Source organism: Emydura macquarii, unplaced genomic scaffold (assembly GCF_026122565.2).
Source record: "Emydura macquarii macquarii isolate MOO-44397 ecotype Brisbane River unplaced genomic scaffold, CSIRO-AGI_Emac_v2 contig_1390, whole genome shotgun sequence".
Taxonomy (NCBI): Eukaryota; Metazoa; Chordata; order Testudines; family Chelidae; genus Emydura; species Emydura macquarii.
In genome coordinates this window covers 14222322-14241142 of record NW_027131527.1, presented here as the reverse complement: position 1 = coordinate 14241142, position 18821 = coordinate 14222322, and the positions used below count along the sequence as shown (strand labels likewise).

The 18821-nt window shown below is 43.6% G+C and overlaps 1 protein-coding gene across 6 annotated transcripts in view; it reads left to right on the top strand.

The window, feature by feature from the left end:
• The window catches only part of PALD1 (phosphatase domain containing paladin 1), a 166002-nt gene that overhangs the window by 60883 nt on the left and 86298 nt on the right, over nt 1-18821 (top strand). For all 6 annotated transcript variants that reach the window (XM_067552681.1, XM_067552680.1, XM_067552679.1 and 3 more), the window contains 6 exons: nt 8107-8301; nt 9028-9130; nt 10112-10291; nt 11357-11521; nt 12352-12512; nt 13288-13363. In XM_067552681.1, the coding sequence (XP_067408782.1) occupies nt 8107-8301; nt 9028-9130; nt 10112-10291; nt 11357-11521; nt 12352-12512; nt 13288-13363 (880 nt within the window). The remainder of the gene's footprint in view (nt 1-8106; nt 8302-9027; nt 9131-10111; nt 10292-11356; nt 11522-12351; nt 12513-13287; nt 13364-18821) is intronic.

The following is an 18821-nucleotide window of genomic DNA, read 5'->3' as shown; positions in this document are numbered from 1 at the left end:
CGCAAGGCGCAGGAGGCTGCCACTGGGCTCCCATCTGGGAGCTGGGACCAGGCAGGATCAGGCGGCTGCCGCCCAGCTTCCCAAAAAGCCAGTGGCTGCCGCCGAAGCCTCTGGCTGCCACCTGGCATCCCAAAAAGCCGGCGGCTGCCATTCAGCTTCCCAGGACTGGGGCGGCTGCCGTCTACCTCCCAGCTGGGAGCTGGGACTAGCCGGGAAGCAGGTGGCTGCAACCTGACTTCCCCAGAAGTCGGCGACTGCCACTCCCCTCCCTTCACTGGATTTTTCGCCACATACCTCCTGCCTGTGTCTCGCGTGCCCCAAGGGTACGCATACCACAGGTTGAGAAACTATTACTTAATCTAGTTCCCTGAGAGGCAGTAGCTAGGGAATTCTTCCCTCGACCTAGTGCTGTTTACACCGGGGGTTAGGTTGGCTTAACTAGGTCGCTCAGGGAACCTAACTTTTTAGTGTAGACTTGGCCTGAGTACCTTTCCCAGACTTGAAGAAGAGCTCTGTGTAGCTCAAAAGCTTGTCTCTTTCACCAACAGAAGTTGATCCAATAAAAGATTTTCCCTGACTCATCTTGCTTCTCTCAGAGGTTTTGTAAATTGTTTTGAGGCTCACAGCTATACAGTAAATTCTCTGCCAGCAGAAAGGAAATCTCCCCCAATAAACTTCTTCAGTCTCAAGCAAATTTGCCTGTATTGAAAGTTAATCATGTTCAGACTGTCTCCTAGTGTGAAGATATTGTCCTGTTGCTCTCTTTACCACTCTGATTTCTTATGCACAATGCACCTCTGACTGCTACCTACTGTTCATCTCTTTGAAACCATTTGTTGGATATTTGCTAGTGATGTGTGGATAACCAGAAAAATGTCTGGGTCTTTTTGTGTGTGTTTTTTAAGGAAATATGTGAATATTTTTCTCAATGAACAAAAATTCTAGCAACCTGACCTCAAAAAAGAGAACACATTTTCAAGAGGATGGAAGAGATTGTAAAAGTTTTAAAACCTGGATTATTGGATACTTTCATAATGCACAACAATAACATTAATATATAATATATATATAATATACATAATCAATATATTAATATAATACAATACACAAATAATATATCATAAAATAATAAAACATAATGCATGTGTGTGCAGCTTGTTTGGTTGAGCTCCTGTTCTGCTGTAGGTTGGTGAATTGTTTCAGAAACAAGAAAACAAACAAACAAAACTTGCCTAGTTGAAACAAAGTCAATAATTTTTGTCTCACTGGTATTAATTCATAAGGGCAGAATGCAGTAAAAGACCTATCAGAACTCATCCCTCAGTCACAAACGGTCCTTCTCTTTCATTCAATATCTGATGTTAACTCTTCTTTGAAGGAAGAGAAAGTTGAGGTTTTTGTGGTCTGGAACTTGTCTTGCTTTAAGAAACGATTTCTTCTTCTTTAGTGCTCAAATTTTCTTGATGTATCTACTTCCTTCTAAGTAATCAGGAATTAGAAAAATTTCTTAACATATTGTCTTACAGTAGTATAGTCCTAACATAAAGCTATACACTAGCATCATGTGCATCCAAACAGATTTGTTCTTAGAATTCTGTATCTGCAATAAAAAAAGAAATTCTTGCTGTTTGAAAGATTTTTTTTTTTCTTTTCTTTTAAAATCAGGATGTTAAATATAACAGGAAAGAGTGACATTTCAAACTAGTGGTTGGAGCAGGATACTGGGCATCAGGAGTCCAGGGTTCTATTTCTTTCTCTGCCACTAAATTGCTCTGTGATCTTAGGAGGTCACTTCACCTGTCTGCCTCAGTTTACCCATTTGCAATCCCGTTTGGTAGTTAATTCATTGACATTTGTAAAGAGCTTGGAGATCTTCAGTTTTAAAGATGCTATCTATATACACCAATTGAATATTACCGTATACTTTGTGGGTCTAAAACTTTGACAAGCTTCTCTTTAAGTCTAAGATGTAAACTACTAGGGTGGATTTTCTGATGTGATCTTTTCTGCAATGCCATATAATTAGTCAAAACTGTAACTCTGTTCTGTTCTTTCTATATTGTTCTTGATGGGTGTGAGTCCTCCAGAAATCATCTCACTTCCCCTCTATCCTGAACCTGACTCAGACTTTGCGTGCATCTTCCATGCTGAGACTTCAATTACAACAGCCTTTCATTTCATTCGGTTGACAGAAGCTGGGCATGGTCCCTTCCAGTGACCATCAGTGACAGTCGATGTATTGTTCTAAAGGGGTCAAGTGATGCAAGATGCTCTTAGCTGCTGCCAATTCAAGGGAGGCTCCTTCTGCTTAACTGTTTGCTTTTGTCCGGATTTTAGAGTGTTGGTCTTGAGAAACAGGACAAATGATGTTTCATAAGAGCACTAAGCTGGTGCAGAGTGAGAGCTCTGAACTGGATTTGATTCTTTGTGCTGCTAATTTGGGGGAAGCATTTTAGCCACAAACTCAAGGGGGATTTTTTGGCCATAGCAGAGCTTGGGGGAGGGGAGGAGGTAAGTTTTGCCAGACATTGTTTTTAAAGACGTTGAATTACAGCAATGCTTTTATAGAGAAGGAGGGAAATCCCCCATGACAGTGGCTGTCTAGGAGCGAGCTGCTGGGTGCATGGCTGCAAACATCTGTCTTGTCTGGGTTCTGCTGCATGGAAGGAAGCCAGCTGTGTGGAGCAGCTGGAACCTGTCACCACCAGCATGTTTTCCTACGGATTCCAGTGAGAGAGCTACAGGCGAATAAAGGGAAGCATTGCCATGCCACAGAATCTCTAATGTTGCTCAAAATAAAGTTCTCCCAGCTCAGTAGTTACTTAATGTAATTGTTTCACTGTTCTGTTCAGAGTGGTGTTGCATGGTAAATTCTTTTCATCGTGCTCACACCCCATTTTAGTGTATCCCAACTGTGGTTTAAGATTGTTCCTTGTTTTGTACCCTCTAAGGGTCCGATCCTGCTCCTTCTGAAGTCCTTGACAAAACTCCTGCTGATTCAGTAGTGTTGATCAGGCTCTCAGACCCCGAAATTGTTTCCTTTCTTGTTTCAAGGCGTGGATCTGACTGTTTAATTGCAGTGTTGCTTGGATGGTTTCATTTTATTTTTTATCTTGGTACCTTATGGAGAAACATTACTAGATGATGATTATTATTATTTCTTGTAGAGTGCCTAAGTGGTATTTTACAAACATTGGAAAGCTGGATGCACCTCAACAGCAGTATTGGAAACAAGCCATGGAAACAATTGTTGCACTTGAGCCTGTGTTTAAAGGTGCCTGAGATGCCGGCACACAGCTGCTATATTTACTGTAGGCACAAATCTCCCAGTGATTAGCAATGATGGGAAGGTAAAAAGAAATGCTAATATTTTACCAAACTCTAATTAAACTTTTTTGTGCATTTTCTTTAATCTGTCAAGTTTGCCTGTGGGGCAAGTACAGCGGAGAAGAATGTGTGTGGCTTGAGAGGCTGGGTTGGATTAATTGAGGCTTTTTTAATTAGCTTTGAGATATCAGAGGATATGCGCTGCTTGCCTGGAGTCTGCCAGTATGTCTGCAAAGCAGCCACTAGGCAATTCTGTTAATGATGAGAACAGGAGCCTAATCAATAAAAAGCTGCCTCCTCCCCAGCCCCCTTGATGAGAGCAATGCCATGTGAATGCCAGTAGTCAGCTAGCTCAGTGTCTTCTCCCTGCCCCAGACATATTCCAAATGTAGGCTAGAGCAGGGAAAATGGGCATTCCTTGAGCAGAATGGAATAATCCCTAAGTCAAACAACAGTTACACAATATATGTCAAGGATTCTCAGAGCCAAAATTAATCATGAAGTAGTTAACAATCAAAATGCCACCTGTTATTTAAGCACCAAATCCATGTAAACAACAGTCAAGACCACTTCAGATTACTTAAGCACAGTATCCAGAGTATAGACGGTATTTATATTTGTATAATACTCAGTCACTAGCATCTGACCTTTCTGTGTCAGTCCTAGAAAGCGTTATTAGTGTTTCTTGTTGTGTGCTGATTCTCACTGTTTTAGTTTTCTCAGTTGGTCTTGATTTTCAACTCTACTATTTGTCCATAGGCCTGGATATATTTGTTTTGGCTTGCATGTCTCTATGGGTATGGGATAGATAGCAAAGTTGATGTCATCTGCTAAATCAAGATCTTCTAACTTCTGTGTTTGAAAGTCCATTGTATGCACCTTGGTTGTTCTGTGGTCCACTATCAGTAAAATGATTATTGCTGACATAAGACATCCTTTTCTGACACCAATAGTAACCTGGAATGGCTTAGTTAGTTCACTGTTATATATTACTTGGCATGTTCTATTTTCATAGATGCTCTGAATGATGTTCACAAATTTCTCAGGGATTCCATAGTGTCATAGTAACTTCCATAAAAATATTCTATTCACCGTGTCAAAGGCTTTTTGGAAATCTATAAAATTCTTATAAAGTTGTGACTGCCATTTCATCACAGTTCTGTGATGATACATTTATTATTTGATCTATACACAATTTCTCCTGTCTGGACCCTATCTGTGCTTGTCATAACCTTGAACCTACTGCTTTCTTTATTCTGTCTAGAATAATACATGTGAATACATTACTTGGGATACAGCAACTGAATACTCCTCAATTTTTGCCACTGACTGATATTGCCTTTCTTTCTTCATTATATGACCCTTTTCTCACTCCTTTTGTATTTTTTTTCTTCCTATATCTTTTGTAAGACGCCCATCAAAATATCTATTGTGCTCTTCAAGTCTGCCTTAAGAACCTCCATTTGGATCGTATCTGGACCTGGTGCCTTTCCACTTTTTATCATGTCATATCAAGGGGAAAATAGTGTTCTTTGCCTTTACTTTCTGCTGTCTTGAATTTGGATGAAAATCTACTATATCCGTGACAACTTAGCTACTGTCAGAAGTGAAAGTCACACAGTATTATGCATGAAACTAAATGCTTGAATGGATTTGGGGAGGCACAATGGAGGTTTAGCTTCAGGGAAACTAAGTCAGATGGAGGCTTACAATGTCTTTCTTTATTTAAAAAAAAAAAAAAACACTACCTAACTACCTGTGACAGTGAGAAAGGTGTTTCAATTTATATCAGCCACAATCAATATTCAGTGAACTCAGTTACCTTTTTTAAAATCCTGAATGTTTATGTTAGGAGGCAGAATTATTGTATTAACTAGGCATTTTAAAATGAAATAAAGAAACAAGGGCAGAAACGTTAATCAAACTTGGAAATGAGGTGAGAGGCTTAGACTAAAGTCACTTGGACATTTAAAATAAATATTTATTAATATTTACTTTTTAAAGGATCTTCAGTCTGGGGCAGGGACCTTGTCTGTAAAGTAACTAACACACTGTTCGACACTGTAAAAATAAACAATAATGCTAATCTTCCTTCTCTGAGTCAGAAGGAGCTGGGAGTACTTTGTACTTTTTGCTACTGGAAAAGCCTGGTGACACTTAATTGTTATGAGTGACATAAAGTTAGATGTTGCAGAATATATGACAATGAATCCTTGGTAGTTCTCGTCCTAGTCAATCTACCTCACCCTCCCTCCCCAACAGTCTTAAAGCAAAATGTCCCTCCGGTAAATTCTATTAGTGGAATGGAGTTTAAAGGTGCATATTTTTCCTCCCCAGATGTCCCTATGTTAGCAGATAGATTAAGGGAGTTCCCTATACCCCTTCTAGCTGGGGGGTTTCATAGCAATATGAGTGAAGAGTTCTATCTGAAGGGGGAGCAAATGAAGGGGCTGGTTTGGCCTAAAATGCACCTCTTCCCCCTTCACTGTACAGACGTAGTTCCCGTAACTTAATGAGGTTGAAGTGGGGCGCAGTCATTCTACTGGAGTATTGCCAGATGGCAGCAGTGTAGGATCAGTGGTTCCTTGTACTGAAGAGTAACCAGTAATGAGAGAACAAAAGGAAAAATACAGACATCCAGCGTTTCTGTAAGAGCTGTGCTTTAGCAGTGGGTATCTTCAAAGCTAGAATATTTCCCCTGAGAGTCATTGATAGCCAGCAGGGAGCAACTAAAGCACTTGTCCCTGCTCTTCAAGCCCAGTTCCTCAGCTGGAATACAAGCTGAGATTTTGCAACATTTCCCTTGGATCCTGTACAGCTCTTCTTGCAGCTTCCTCTTATTCCTTGAAATAAGTCCGAGAGGGTAATATTTCTATCTAGGAAAAACTGTTTTCATTTTCCTCTTGCATATTAATTTCCAGCCTCCATCACCATTAGTTCAAATTCATGCTCTCTATTTAGTTATCATTGGAAAAACACTCTCATGTGTTTATCTGAGGTAGTGGCTAAGAGCAATTAAAGGCATCAGGGAAGCAGATGACTAGACACTGCATGGCACTTGCAGAGGCATTGGCACCTCTGTTCTGTTTCTCTCTCACCAGCGTCCTTTGGGAAGAACAGCGGGTTACCAGTTTCAAAGATCCTGCCAAGAATGTGTTGAATTTGAAGGGGGTGGGTGGGAGCTGATGAGTTGTGTCTGGAAGGGTGCTGTCATCTAGAAAAGGTTTGGGTATAAGAGCATAGTGAGTCTGCAGCTAGAGGAGAATTGCAGAGGCTCCACCAATAATTCACATGCCTCCTTCACTCCCCTCCATCCAAACTCAAGTGTCTTCCTTTCTTCATGCTGTGTCAGCTTGTGTTTGTGCAAAGAGGGGGGCATTCAGTTAAGAAAATTACATCCGGTTATGTTATGTGTTTAGGACGGCCATAGGAAGAAGGCTGGCTAGACTCAGTCTGCCCTCAACCAGCAAATCTGGTCTGATATGTTCAACATGGCTGACGTCTGGGATAACGAGAGATGTTAACCAAGGGGCCCCATCGTTTCCTCCCTGAACTCAGTCTATCCCATCCTTCCTTTCCCCAACTCCATTCATAAAGACCTTTGATAACCTTTAGGTTGGGCTTTGAACTGTTTTTAAAAATGAGGGAAAACCAAACTGCTGGGACACCTGAAGTGAACACTAGGGATTGAGTAAGAGGCCAGTCTCTGTTCCACATTGTATCCGCTGTTCTAAAGTTAAAAGGGCCATTACTATGGGGGAGATCTCTCATTCCCCCCCACAATGCCATTGGGTGTGTCCACTCTGCAATTAGACACCCAGGGCTGGCCCGTGCCAGCTGATTTGGGCCTGTGGGGCAGACATTCAGGCTAGTGCTGGAGCCTGATCTCTAGGAGCCTGTGAGATGTGAGCTTGGGCTACAGCCACTCAGCAGAGTGAGGGATAGCACCCAGGTCTGTTGGGGCAGCGTAGGAGATTGCAATGGCATGTGCTTATATGTTCCTTGAACTGGGGGGACAGAGACCCCACTTTAAACCATGAGAGTGGAGTTCAGCCTGCCTTTAACCAGCAAGATAGTTCAGCATTCATAGGGGACCATGTGTGTCCATATCCTGAAATGCCAGATTAATTCCATATATTCTTTGGAGGCCATTATTACTTTTTTACAATTTTATTTTATGTTTGGAAAAGTGAGAATAGATGAGTTAATCCTCCCAGGTTCAGTTTGGTGTGGATCACTCACAAATGAAATGTGGGGATGTGTGTGTGTTGGTTTTACAGCTGTCTGATGCCCAGTCAGAGTCCCCACAGGCAGTTTCAGCTCAGGAGTGGCTGCAGGCCTACAGTCGCAGGGTAGGATTGAGGGACTGGTCAGCCCCATCTGTGTTTGTGTGACCTGAGTATTAATGGCTGCGAGAGCTGAAGGATATAACTGGGGGTGCATTGGCAGAGCTGTGTGTGTGTGTGAAAGGGAACAGGGTGGAGAAAAATGGAATTGGTCCAGGCAGCTGCCCGCACTCTGTCTGGCTCTAGCCAGTGCTTCCAGCATCCACACTTTCATGAGCATTAAAAGAAAGCAATTCTGCATAGCCTCTCCAGGGGGAGACATGGTCAGCAATTGCCTGTGCAGTGTCAAACCTGAGCCAGTTTAAAGTGTAGCGTCTGGTAATTCTGCAGTGACATTTGGTTGGAGTTGAGGCCTCTTTAGAGCCGCCCTAATGTTTGTCTCCTTATTTCTCCCCGCTTTCCTATTGCCCATCCTCCTGGTTGCATTGTGAAGCTGCCTGTGGATTATGGGTACAACTGCCAGCACAGCTCAGCAAACAGTCTCAGCAGCTACGTTTGAGAACGTTCATGGCAACAGGACCATGGATGATCGCCACTCGCTTAGCATCCACTCCTGCCAGACCGTTGGCCTCCACAACAACAAAGCTAAGTCCATCATCACTAACAAGGTGGCACCCGTCGTCATCACGTGAGTTGCTTCAGGCTGGAGTGCTTTTATAAATCATGTAACTTTGCCCCAGCCCCTCAGCATCCAGAGTTCCCCCTCTGCCAACGTTCTAGGAGCATTGCCCTATTGGTTTTGTTAAAGATGGGGGCTTCTCCGCCTCCTCCTCCTCCCCCCCCCCCCCCCGGCTCTCTGTGTTGATAGAACCACGATGTTCCCACATCTAGTCTCCTGGTGAGAAGAAGCGAGTTCTACAGCCTCTCTCTGCCTCCTGCTTCCCCTGCAGGAGCAGCCTTCAAGAGACCTAGGCTCCAGGCTCCTCTTTCCTTCCCGTGTCCTCCATCTCCAGATGAGCAGACTATTTGGTGGGTGCAGGATTCAGGACCACCCTCACCCCCACTCTCTTCACCCTGTCCCATAGGAGCAGCCTGGCTCTGGCTTGTTGAAGGTTCTGCCAGTTATATCTGTGCTGTTGGCAACTGTTCTGCCCCTCAGATTGTGGGGCATATCTGTGGACTATATATAGCACACAGTTTAATTAGGCTCACATGATAAAATTTCAACCAGACAATATATCATATCTGGGATTTCCCAAATGGATAGGATAGGATGGGTGGCTTTTTTCACAATCACAACATCACTGTGTCTCTTCAGCTTCAATCCCTTAACCTTCTTGGTCAATGATCCCCATACTTGCTGGAGAAAAAGTCTGTCTTAAATGCTGAATGTTGTTGTGTGTGACTTTTACAGTTACAACTGCAAAGAGGAATTTCAGATTCACGATGACCTGCTGAAGGCCAACTACACAGTGGGGCGGATTTCAGAGACCACATTGGAACACTACCTTGTACAGGTAAAGGCTGCTAACCCTGTTCTGCCATGAGCATGCATTATCACAATGTATCTAGAACAAGCAAGTCATATTGTTGGTGGTGAAAATTATACTGTGCATTTTATGAGCTAAGAGAAGGGTCACAGAAATGTGCAAGGACCACAAACGCTGCAAGCAGTGCTTAATTTGTAATGAAAGAGGTGTTGGAGCTTAAGCAATTTTTTTACTTCATAACTGAAGCAGCAAGCCCACAGGTGCTGGGCTATGAATTTAGTATTGCCTGCTAGCATTTTTATCGGGGGCTGGAGGTGAGGTTTCCTTAGAGGTTTTGGATTGGCTTATTTGATCCTGGAAAGGGGTCTCTGTGCTTGTGGAGGTGGGCAGCTGCTTGGGGGTGAGGGGGAAAGGGGAGAGAGACAGCTAAGGTTATTGTACTACAGTTATGTCAACAGTTTCACCCCAGGCATCTTTGCAGTTTCTCTGAGCATGCAGGCTGATGTTTACAAACATGTGGAAACCTTCATTTCTAGGCTGTGTTCATGTGGGGTCTAGGCTTCATAGGAGTATTTAACTCAGCTTTGAAATGGAGTCAGACCTGTTGCTACAGTGTAGAAGCTAATCCCCTTCAGGAGGAGACTTGAAGAAATTTTTCTTCATTGCACAATTGGCTAAGTGAATTCTGAAGTTGTTTTGCATTTCTTAGAACGAGCAGCCACTATGAACTGGTAAGACACTGTGTTTCTACTTGATGGTACTCTGCTTTCCCATTCTGCTATGTGCTTGTGATCAGGCATGTTGGGGATATGGGTACATTGAGCATATGTCTAGGAAGAGTTTCTTTTGAGTGAAGTGGCTGAAATATGCTTCATGGTCATCTCTTGCCCCTGTATCTTCTTTCTGAATTAGAATGTGCTCAGTTCTATGTAGTTGCTTGGTTTTATACAAAATGCTCATTGTTTCACACTCAAACCTTTGTTTTTCTCCCCACCACTTATTTTGCAGGGGAAATATTTTATGGTCAAAGATGTATATGATAAATTAGATGTCTTGAACACTACCGGCAGCTGTGGAGCTCCGAATTTCCGACAGGCCAAAGGAGGGTATGAAGTGTTTGGAATGGGACAGCCCAGTCTCAATGGATTCAAGCAGGTTCTGCAGAAACTCCAAAATGATGGGCACAAGGTAGGAGGTGTGTGTGTGTGGTGTGAGAGTGTGAGTGAAAGAAAACCAAATACACAGCTATCTAGGTGGTAGAAATTACAGTGTTCTATATTACAGTCGCTATTCTCCTCTTAATGTGCATATATAATCCCATCCATCCACAAGAATGGAAGTTACCACGTTTACTGCCACATACGTCTGAACTCTCGTAGAGTGAACTCAGATACGTTGAAAGGTGTTTATGGCAAAGCAGAATGTAATCCTCAAATGGTTTAAATGCCCTGTAAAGCGTAAATAACAATTCTCCTAGAGTAAAAAAAAATTAATCGCTATAAGTTTTCCACTGTGTTTCTTAGTGTGGATGCTGTGGAGTGGGGAGAAAAGAGATTCCATTAAATGTTTAACTTTTGTTGAAATAATTGTAGTGGTGTTTTTGATTTGCTCACACTAGCAGATTAAAGCTGTCACTCTGCCCCGTGCCTACACATTGTAATGAGTAATGATACTTAGAGTAAGTGCTACAGCCTTAAGCACAGTGGGGTGAAGGGAAGCTGGATTTCCTGTTTTTGTCAGTGTGAGTTAAACTGTTTGAGTTGTTTGGGTGTGATGGCTCCTCTTAGATTACTGCATCTCCTAATTTTCATTGACATACTGGGCCTGGGGGTAACTGTGGACAGTATGAAGTGAAAAGATCTGTACAGTCTCCACAGACTGCTGATGTTGTGAGTGCCCTTTAGATATTAATTTAGGTCAAAATACGAACAGCTCAGTGCATGCAAATTCTAGTTTTAAACAAAAGCCGGTTGGTGTGTGATGTAACTACCTCCAGACAGCAGTGGGAAGGTCCCAGGAACCTCGCTGTGAGCACTGGTGTAATAGAAGTGTAATGTGTCTGTGAAAGTCCCTAGTTGTACATCCACTTTTGGAGTTCCCCAGATAGCAGCATTAGCCTAGAAAGAAGCCACGCCACTCATGTGGCTGTGGATGGAAGTAGCGTGATGCTCTTGTGGTGTTGCCCCTTACTGATTTATTTTTAAACCCCCTTCTTCCCCTTTTATACCTATCTGTGTCACCTTGACTTTGGAGGAGTGCATCTTCTTCTGTGTTCGCGAGGAACCTGTTCTGTTTCTACGCATGGAAAATGACTTTGTGCCCTACACACCCAGAGGAAGGGAGAACTTGCATGAAAACCTGCACAGCCTGCAGAGAGGGGTCAAAGTGGACAACATGGAGCTTGCAATTCGGAAAGAGGTGATTGAGAGGCATAAGGAAGCTGCTGCACTGTATGAAATGGTGGGGTCAGGGCCGTCTGTCAGTTTTGGTGTTAGGGACTGTTAACTGAGGTGTGTGTTTGAGGGGGGAGGGGACAATTAATTGGAGCCCTCTGATAATTCTGATACACTCTATTGTGGAGAGTGGCTTTTCTGTAGATTTTTTTTTCACTGTCCAGTGGGAAGTGACCCTTGGGAGGGGGCCAGGATTATTTCTGATATATATGAACCTGTATACATATAAAACATTCACTTCCCAGATTTACTTAGTGACTTTTAGTGGCCAGGAAAGAGAGGCTAAAACCTCACAGAACGTTGCATTGCACTTTGTTCCTGGCCTGAAGAACCCCTGCTGTCCCTGTTCTGGGGCCTCATGCAGCTTTGCAAATAAACCTCCATCCTGACCCACAAACAATCATGCTATTCAACTTTTGACCACCTGCACAGCTCTGCCATTGTCTCTCCACCTCGACCTGCAGCTGCCCTCATCCCTGCTACTTCAGTTCTGGGGCTGCACACAGTTTTACCAATTCATCTCAATCTTTATGTGCAACACCCTCCTTCCCATTCCAGTCCTGAGACTCGTGAGCCGGCACTGCCTGTTGTGCCAGTTTGTGCAAAATGAACAAACTTCTAGTGACCAATATGTTGAGCCCACCCAAGTTGTGTGTTTCCTTTGTAAAACACAGCACATGCTGTTTATAAGAGCTGTGATTCCCATGTGCTGCTGTATTGGTGGAGTTGAAAATGGGGATCAAACAGTAAAGTAGTTTGTTTTAAACTTGGCTTTGTTGGGTTTATCTACTCAAGATACATGATTTTGCCCAGTTGAGTGAGAACACATACTACGTCTATAATGACATTGAACACTTCAAAGATGAGCCGCACTCTGTGAACATCCAGTGCGAAGAGGACATCCATGTGTCGGAGGAGGTGTACAAAAGGCCTGTCTTCCTGCTGCCATCTTACAGGTAACCCACAGACACATACAACATTCCTTGCCTTTAGATCACCCAAATCATTTGGCAGCCTCTTCTTTTTCTTTTCTATTCTCTTTCATTTTTCCTCCTCTGCACGTTTATTTAAAATAGTGTTTTACTTATGCCTAGGGAGCCAACCAAATATTCAGTCTGGTTTTTTTCCTAAGGTCCCAGAACTGTAACATAGACCCAGTGTCCTAAAAAAATGTACTTGTGGGTCATGCTCCCCATCTCCCAGCAGTCACGGGGTCTGTGGTTTCAACATGCATACTTGGAGGGTGGGAAGAGCCCTTCTGTCAGTCTGGAGAGGAACACTGATGGGCTCTGAGGGAAGTTCTGTCCAGTCCACTCTATTGGAAGGATGGAAACTGTGTTATGCAGTCACCAGGCTGGGAGGTGTGAAGGGAGGGAAGGAGATTCTCAGAACTCCCATTGTGGATGTGCATTTCTCCTACCCCCATAAAACCATACTGTTCTGCATCCGAAGGATGAATGGCAGAAGCACGCTACTTTTATGACCATGAAAGATGCACCTGTATATGTTGACAGTCCTCTTCAAAATTAGAAACCAAGTGACAATTACTGAATTTTTAAAGTTGTTCATTTTACATCATCCTTCTTTTAGGCCCTCACACACACTTCCAGAAGGCAGCATTTCCAATTGTCCACGCTCTAGAACATTATTAGAGTGTAAAACCTGCTTATTTTCACAATGAATGGCTTTTTACTCACATCCTGATTAATGTCTTTTTACTGTGTTTGACAGGTACTATCGGCTGCCATTGCCTGTGGATGGGGCACCTTTAGAAGCACAGTTTGATGCTTTTACCAATTTCCTCAGGGTAAGGACTGTGGAATCTGTAAGGTGTCTCATAGTAACAGCTTGGAAGCAGTTAGTTTAAAATATTATATTGCTGCTAATCTTTCTGGTCATGGTAGCAGAAATTACTTCACTAAATACCACCTGTTTGTTGTTTATTTCCCCCAAGAGAAGCTACTCAGGTCAGATACAGCGTCTGATTTCCAGTGAGGTTCCTGGGTTTTTTTTAGCCAGTTTCCCTCTTGAGATAAGGCTTAAGGGGAGGCAAATGACTTGGTCAAGGGACATGATGAATCAGTGGCTTAGCCTGGCTTAGGGCCAAAGACTCCCCGGGGTCAAGTGTGTTAAGTAGATGACCAGTGGTCTGCTTAGAGTGTGCTTATTGAATGGATTTAATTTTAGTTGCCAGAGGTCCAGATCCAGCTCTCAGCCTGCTAGCAAGCTTGCGTCTCTGTTTTTAAACTTCTTCAAAGCTCCTAGAGTTGTGGTAGCTGGCCAGAAATACAGTGCCAAACCTGTATGCTTCAGGAAGGAGCACCTGTCATGATGAGCAACACTACGGCATAGCTGGATCAAATTCAATCTGAAAGTGGTTTCTAGAGTTACTTATGGGATTGATCCGAGTTCTGCCATGCAAGTGCACCACGTGAGAGATGCCAAAAGCACTGTACTTTTGCTCTTTATTGCAAAGTTCTCAGGAGTGGTTGTTTGCCTTCAGGCCTGTTGCATGCTAAAAATAACTTGGGGTCTGGAAGACTCAGGAATCACAGTTGAGATACGTGTCTATCGCGTCCATGTTACTGATGCACATCTGGCTTGGATTCATGGTCAAAAGTTGTGACTGTTCAGTGGTCTCTGAATTGAGTTGTAGGCCTTAGTTCTGTTCCTGGTTAACAATGGTCTTCATTATAGTTGGCCCTATGGTGGGGAGAGTGATCCTTAGAGGTGTGATACATTGGTGGGACATTACAGGGGAAGCTAGCACCGCTATTGCCTGTGCTGTACCTGTTTCATGGATAAACTGAGGGATTGAGTCTTCAGGGCTGCTGTTTTGATGCTGGCTGGAGCACAGGATTTATGAGGAGGGGCTGAGGGAACTGGGCTTGTTTAGTCTGCAAAAGAGAAGAATGAGGGGGGATTTGATAGTGGCCTTTAACTATCTGAAAGGGGGTTCCAGGGAGGATGGGGCTAGGCTGTTCTCGGTGATGGCAGATGACAGAACAAGGAGCAACGGTCTCAAGTTGCAGGGCGGGAGGTCTAGGTTGGACATTAGGAAAAAGTTTTTCACTAGGAGGGTGGTGAAGCACTGGAATGGGTTACCTAGAGAGGCGGTGGAATCTCCATCTTTAGAGGTTTTTAAGCTGAGGCTTGACAAAGCCCTGGCTGGGATGATATAGCTGAGGTTAGTCCTCCTTTGAGCAGGGGGTTGGACTAGATGACCTCCTGAGGTCCCTTCCAACTCTAATATTCTATGATTCTATGATTCACCAGATAAATCTCACAAATAAATAATCACTCATCTTTTGCCCCCCTGCCAACCCTTATATGTGGCTATACAGAGCACTAGCTACAAGGAAAACATGTAAATTTTGTGTTAATTTCAGATAAGATTTTCTTTTTCACTTTTTTTAATAGGATTTGAGGGGAGTGGAATTGATTGTTCTTCTTAAGAACCAATGAACATTGTACTAATGCTTTCTTGGCACTAAAATCTACTTTAGAGTGAGATGATTTTTTTTTTTAGACTTGAATTGCCTCAACCCTAAATGATAAACAGCTGCCTTGAGTTCATTTTGCTTCTGATGTAGTAATATGTTCTTACTCTGATGCAGTGTATTGGAAAAACTCAGCAACCTGTGTTTATCTTAGTTCCTTCCTATTTGAAGTGCACACTGAGGTCATGTGTTCTTCCAAACCTTCATCCTGCTTCATGTTCTTTCATATATTCTCCTTCTTGCTCTGCCTTTTTTGGAGCTTATCTGCTGGATGTAGCTGGATGCCTGCTCACTTGCATGGAAACTTCACAATTTTTGTATGCAGAGAGCTCTGAGTGCCTCTTGTTCCCATAGGACCAAATGAAATACAAAACCTAATTTCTCTTTGCCTCCACCATCTCCCACTCTGCTTTTTCCCCCCCTAGACCATTTTACTATAGCCATTAATTTCTCCAGGTAGCCTGCCATGTGTAAGTTGGAGAGAATATCTCCAGATGTCGTGACCCAGGTAGGTTAGCTGCTTTGGCCTACTGCTCACTTAATCACTTACTCCTGCTTGATTCTTGTCAACCCTGTAAATTAAGAGCTGCCGTACTCTGTATGACATTCCAGAGTGCAGTCTAGAGCAGTGAGGGGCTGTCTCACCCCTGCCTGGCAAACTTGGGTGCCTCACAATGCTTTGTATCTCCCACCTGGGCCACTCTCAAGCAGCCTGCCAGGATGCATGTAATACCCTGAGAGTCTGTGTACAGCTGCAGCCTGCCAGCCACGCTTCAGTCACACTCTGGCTTCCACAAGCCTTATTTACCACTTGCTGGGTGACCAACACACGCCCAGTCCCAGATTTCCCCCAAAATGTGTGTTCTGCACTGTCCAGCCTCTCCTAGCCAGTCCAGATATATTAGGTCCATTGCCCCTCTAAGGGGATCAGTATACAATAGTTTGCCACCTTAAATGGAGTTACCCACACAGTTCACAGCTTTGGACTAGCTTTGATTAAAGAATAAAACAAATTTATTTAACTACAAGGAGATAGATTTTAAGTGAGTACAAGTATAAGGCCATTAAAGTCAGAAACATTTACAAGAGAAATAAAGATAAAATGCTTCATGATACTAAAACTTAACAAACTAGACTTGGTTCGAGGTGAAGTCCCTTACCACATGTTCCCAGTAACATTACTGACCAAATTCTCTGACAAGGATCTGCTCCCAAAGTCCAAACCCTGTTTTTTTTGTTTTTTAGGTGAGAGAGAGAGATGGATAGGGAGAGACAACTTGGGATGTTTTTGCCCCTCACTTTTATAGTCCAGAAACTTTGAAATGCATTTTCCTAAGGGTTATCCCTAGATAAAGTTAATTCCCAGTGTGAGATTGGAGTAATGGAATCTCATGGTGAAAGGTTTCATGCTGTTGTTTGCTAAGATGCAAATCTGTTTTGTTCCTGTTCCCCTTTCCTTGGTTAAAAAAAAAAAAGGCCACTTGATAGGTAACTGCCCATCAACTTTGATGACACCTGGCTAGAGGTGTCGTCTTCTTTGTCTTTGGTAAACTGGTTTACCTAGACTTGTCTGGTAGGTACATTTCAGACCTAATTTCAGCTTACCTTTATAACTTTACATAAAATGTTATTACATACATTTCATCAGGAGATTATTGACTAGTGAGTTGTTAGTTTTCAAATGATATCTCACAAGGCGTATCTTGTACAAAGATCATTACAGTACTGTGTAGGGCAGGGGTGGCCAACAAGTCAGAGACTAAGAGCCAAAAAAATAGCTATAGATACCGCAAAGAGCCACATTTACCTTTTATGTGTGTGTATATATACACAGTACAGTATAAACACACACATACATACTGGACACACATACATTGAAACAATAATGTACAATAAGACAACAATCAAAATGTTTATTTATTACCTTGTATGTTATGATTTTTGACTCAGTGGGACTTTTGGCAATCCTTGCTTTCAACTTTCCTTGCTCCAGCAGCATCCTGGCACCCAAAGCATTGAGTGTGAGTATTCTGGGGGCAGCCCCGGGGTACTACTACTATTACCACATGCCCCACAGACCCTGCCCAGGAGCTGCACAAACAAACAGAGGCCAGGCCCACTCTCTGCCCCAGGTAGCCCCCTATACAAAGGGGTGGAAGACATGAACATAGAAATGTGGCTACTACACAAGGGTGTATCAGCTTCGCGTGTCCCACGCCCTCACTGCCTCCAGCCATCGCTTGACCCCCTGGGCAGGGGGAACCAGGACAGTGCGCACCCCTCCTCCTCCTCCTGCCTAGGTCAGACGCCCCCATCAGGCCCGGGGGGAGGGGGAGGGGGGAGGGAAGCTTTCCTCTGGAATCCCCTTTGCAAGACACAGCTGGGATGAGGGAGGGGAGTGGGAATTTCCCGTTTCCCCAGCGGCAGACTCACAGATGAAAGTTAAAGTCCCTGTGGGGGGGGAGGGGCTGCTCCGTCACGCCCAGCCCCGGGGCTGGCTGGGGACCGCTGCCTGCGCCAGCCCTGCCTGCGCTCACCCGATCATGTAGGCCAGGATGGTCAGCTGCACTGCCCGGTTCACCAGCCCCGCTTTGCGGCTCCGGATCAGCACAGTGCGGGGGGTGTCGTACTCGAAAAGGAAGCTGCTCAATGCCTCGGAGGCCATGGCGGTGGCTGGGGCTGCAGCAGCAACGCAGCGGCAGCTGGTCTCAGCTGGGTGCAGTGCCAAGCCGGGCAGCTGTCGCATGTGCTACCAGGGCCGGGAACTCCCTCCATCTTCCGCATAAGAGCCACATTTGTATGAGCAAAGAGATGTGGGTTGGCCACCCCGGTGTAAGGTGTGAATACAAGAATGCATTCTGTCACACTGGGTCAGACCAATGGTCCAGTTAGACCAGTATCCTGTTTCTGACAATAGTCACAGCCAGAGCTTCAGGGGGAGTGTACAGAACTAGGCAATTTTGGAGTGATCTGCCCTTGAAACCTCAGGGTTGACCTGAGGTGTGATCTCAGTGTGACCACATAATAATTCCATGGTGATGAGCAGTACAACGCAGGTGAAGAATTGAGAACTCTCTTTTTCTTTAATTACTTCATAAGCTAATTAGAGAGCATGCAGAGGTCAAAAGGTAGGAATGGGGATACACAAGTTTCAAGATGATTTGGGGAATTTGCTTTTTCTCTTCATAAATGATTTTTGGTCCCAGTGAAGGGATTCCCTACCTGAGCAGAAATAATTTACATTTGAGACCCAGAGCACAAGATGGCGGCTTTATTTGCTTAAAGTGCTATTTCTGCATTTCCTATTCCAACTGATTTACTTGGAGTGGATTTATTTTTTATTAATGTAATTTACAAAGTGCATGTAATAGTAATAACTCAATGTGCAGACATCAGCTATGATGCAGAGAGAATCTAGTTTCTGCAGCTTTTATTTAAAAAAAAAAAAATCTCCCATACAGTATCTACCTCAAAAGCTTGAGAGCAGAAATGGACCTTACGCTCTGCCCTTAAAATCAACTGACTTGTACTAGAAGAGTTCCAGAGGTCAAGTGCTCTGCCTTGCTTAGTTTGCTTTTGTTTTACGCTCCTCATAGAGGGACTGTAATTGTCAGTGTGCCCATGTAAAAAAAACCCTTTATTACGTTTCGGAACTGACCATTACACTACACCGCATTGGAATCTTCCCCAGAATATTCTAAGTCCTTTTTTAAATAACAGACTAAATTCGTTTGAAACTTTCCTAGCAAACCATGTATTCTATTT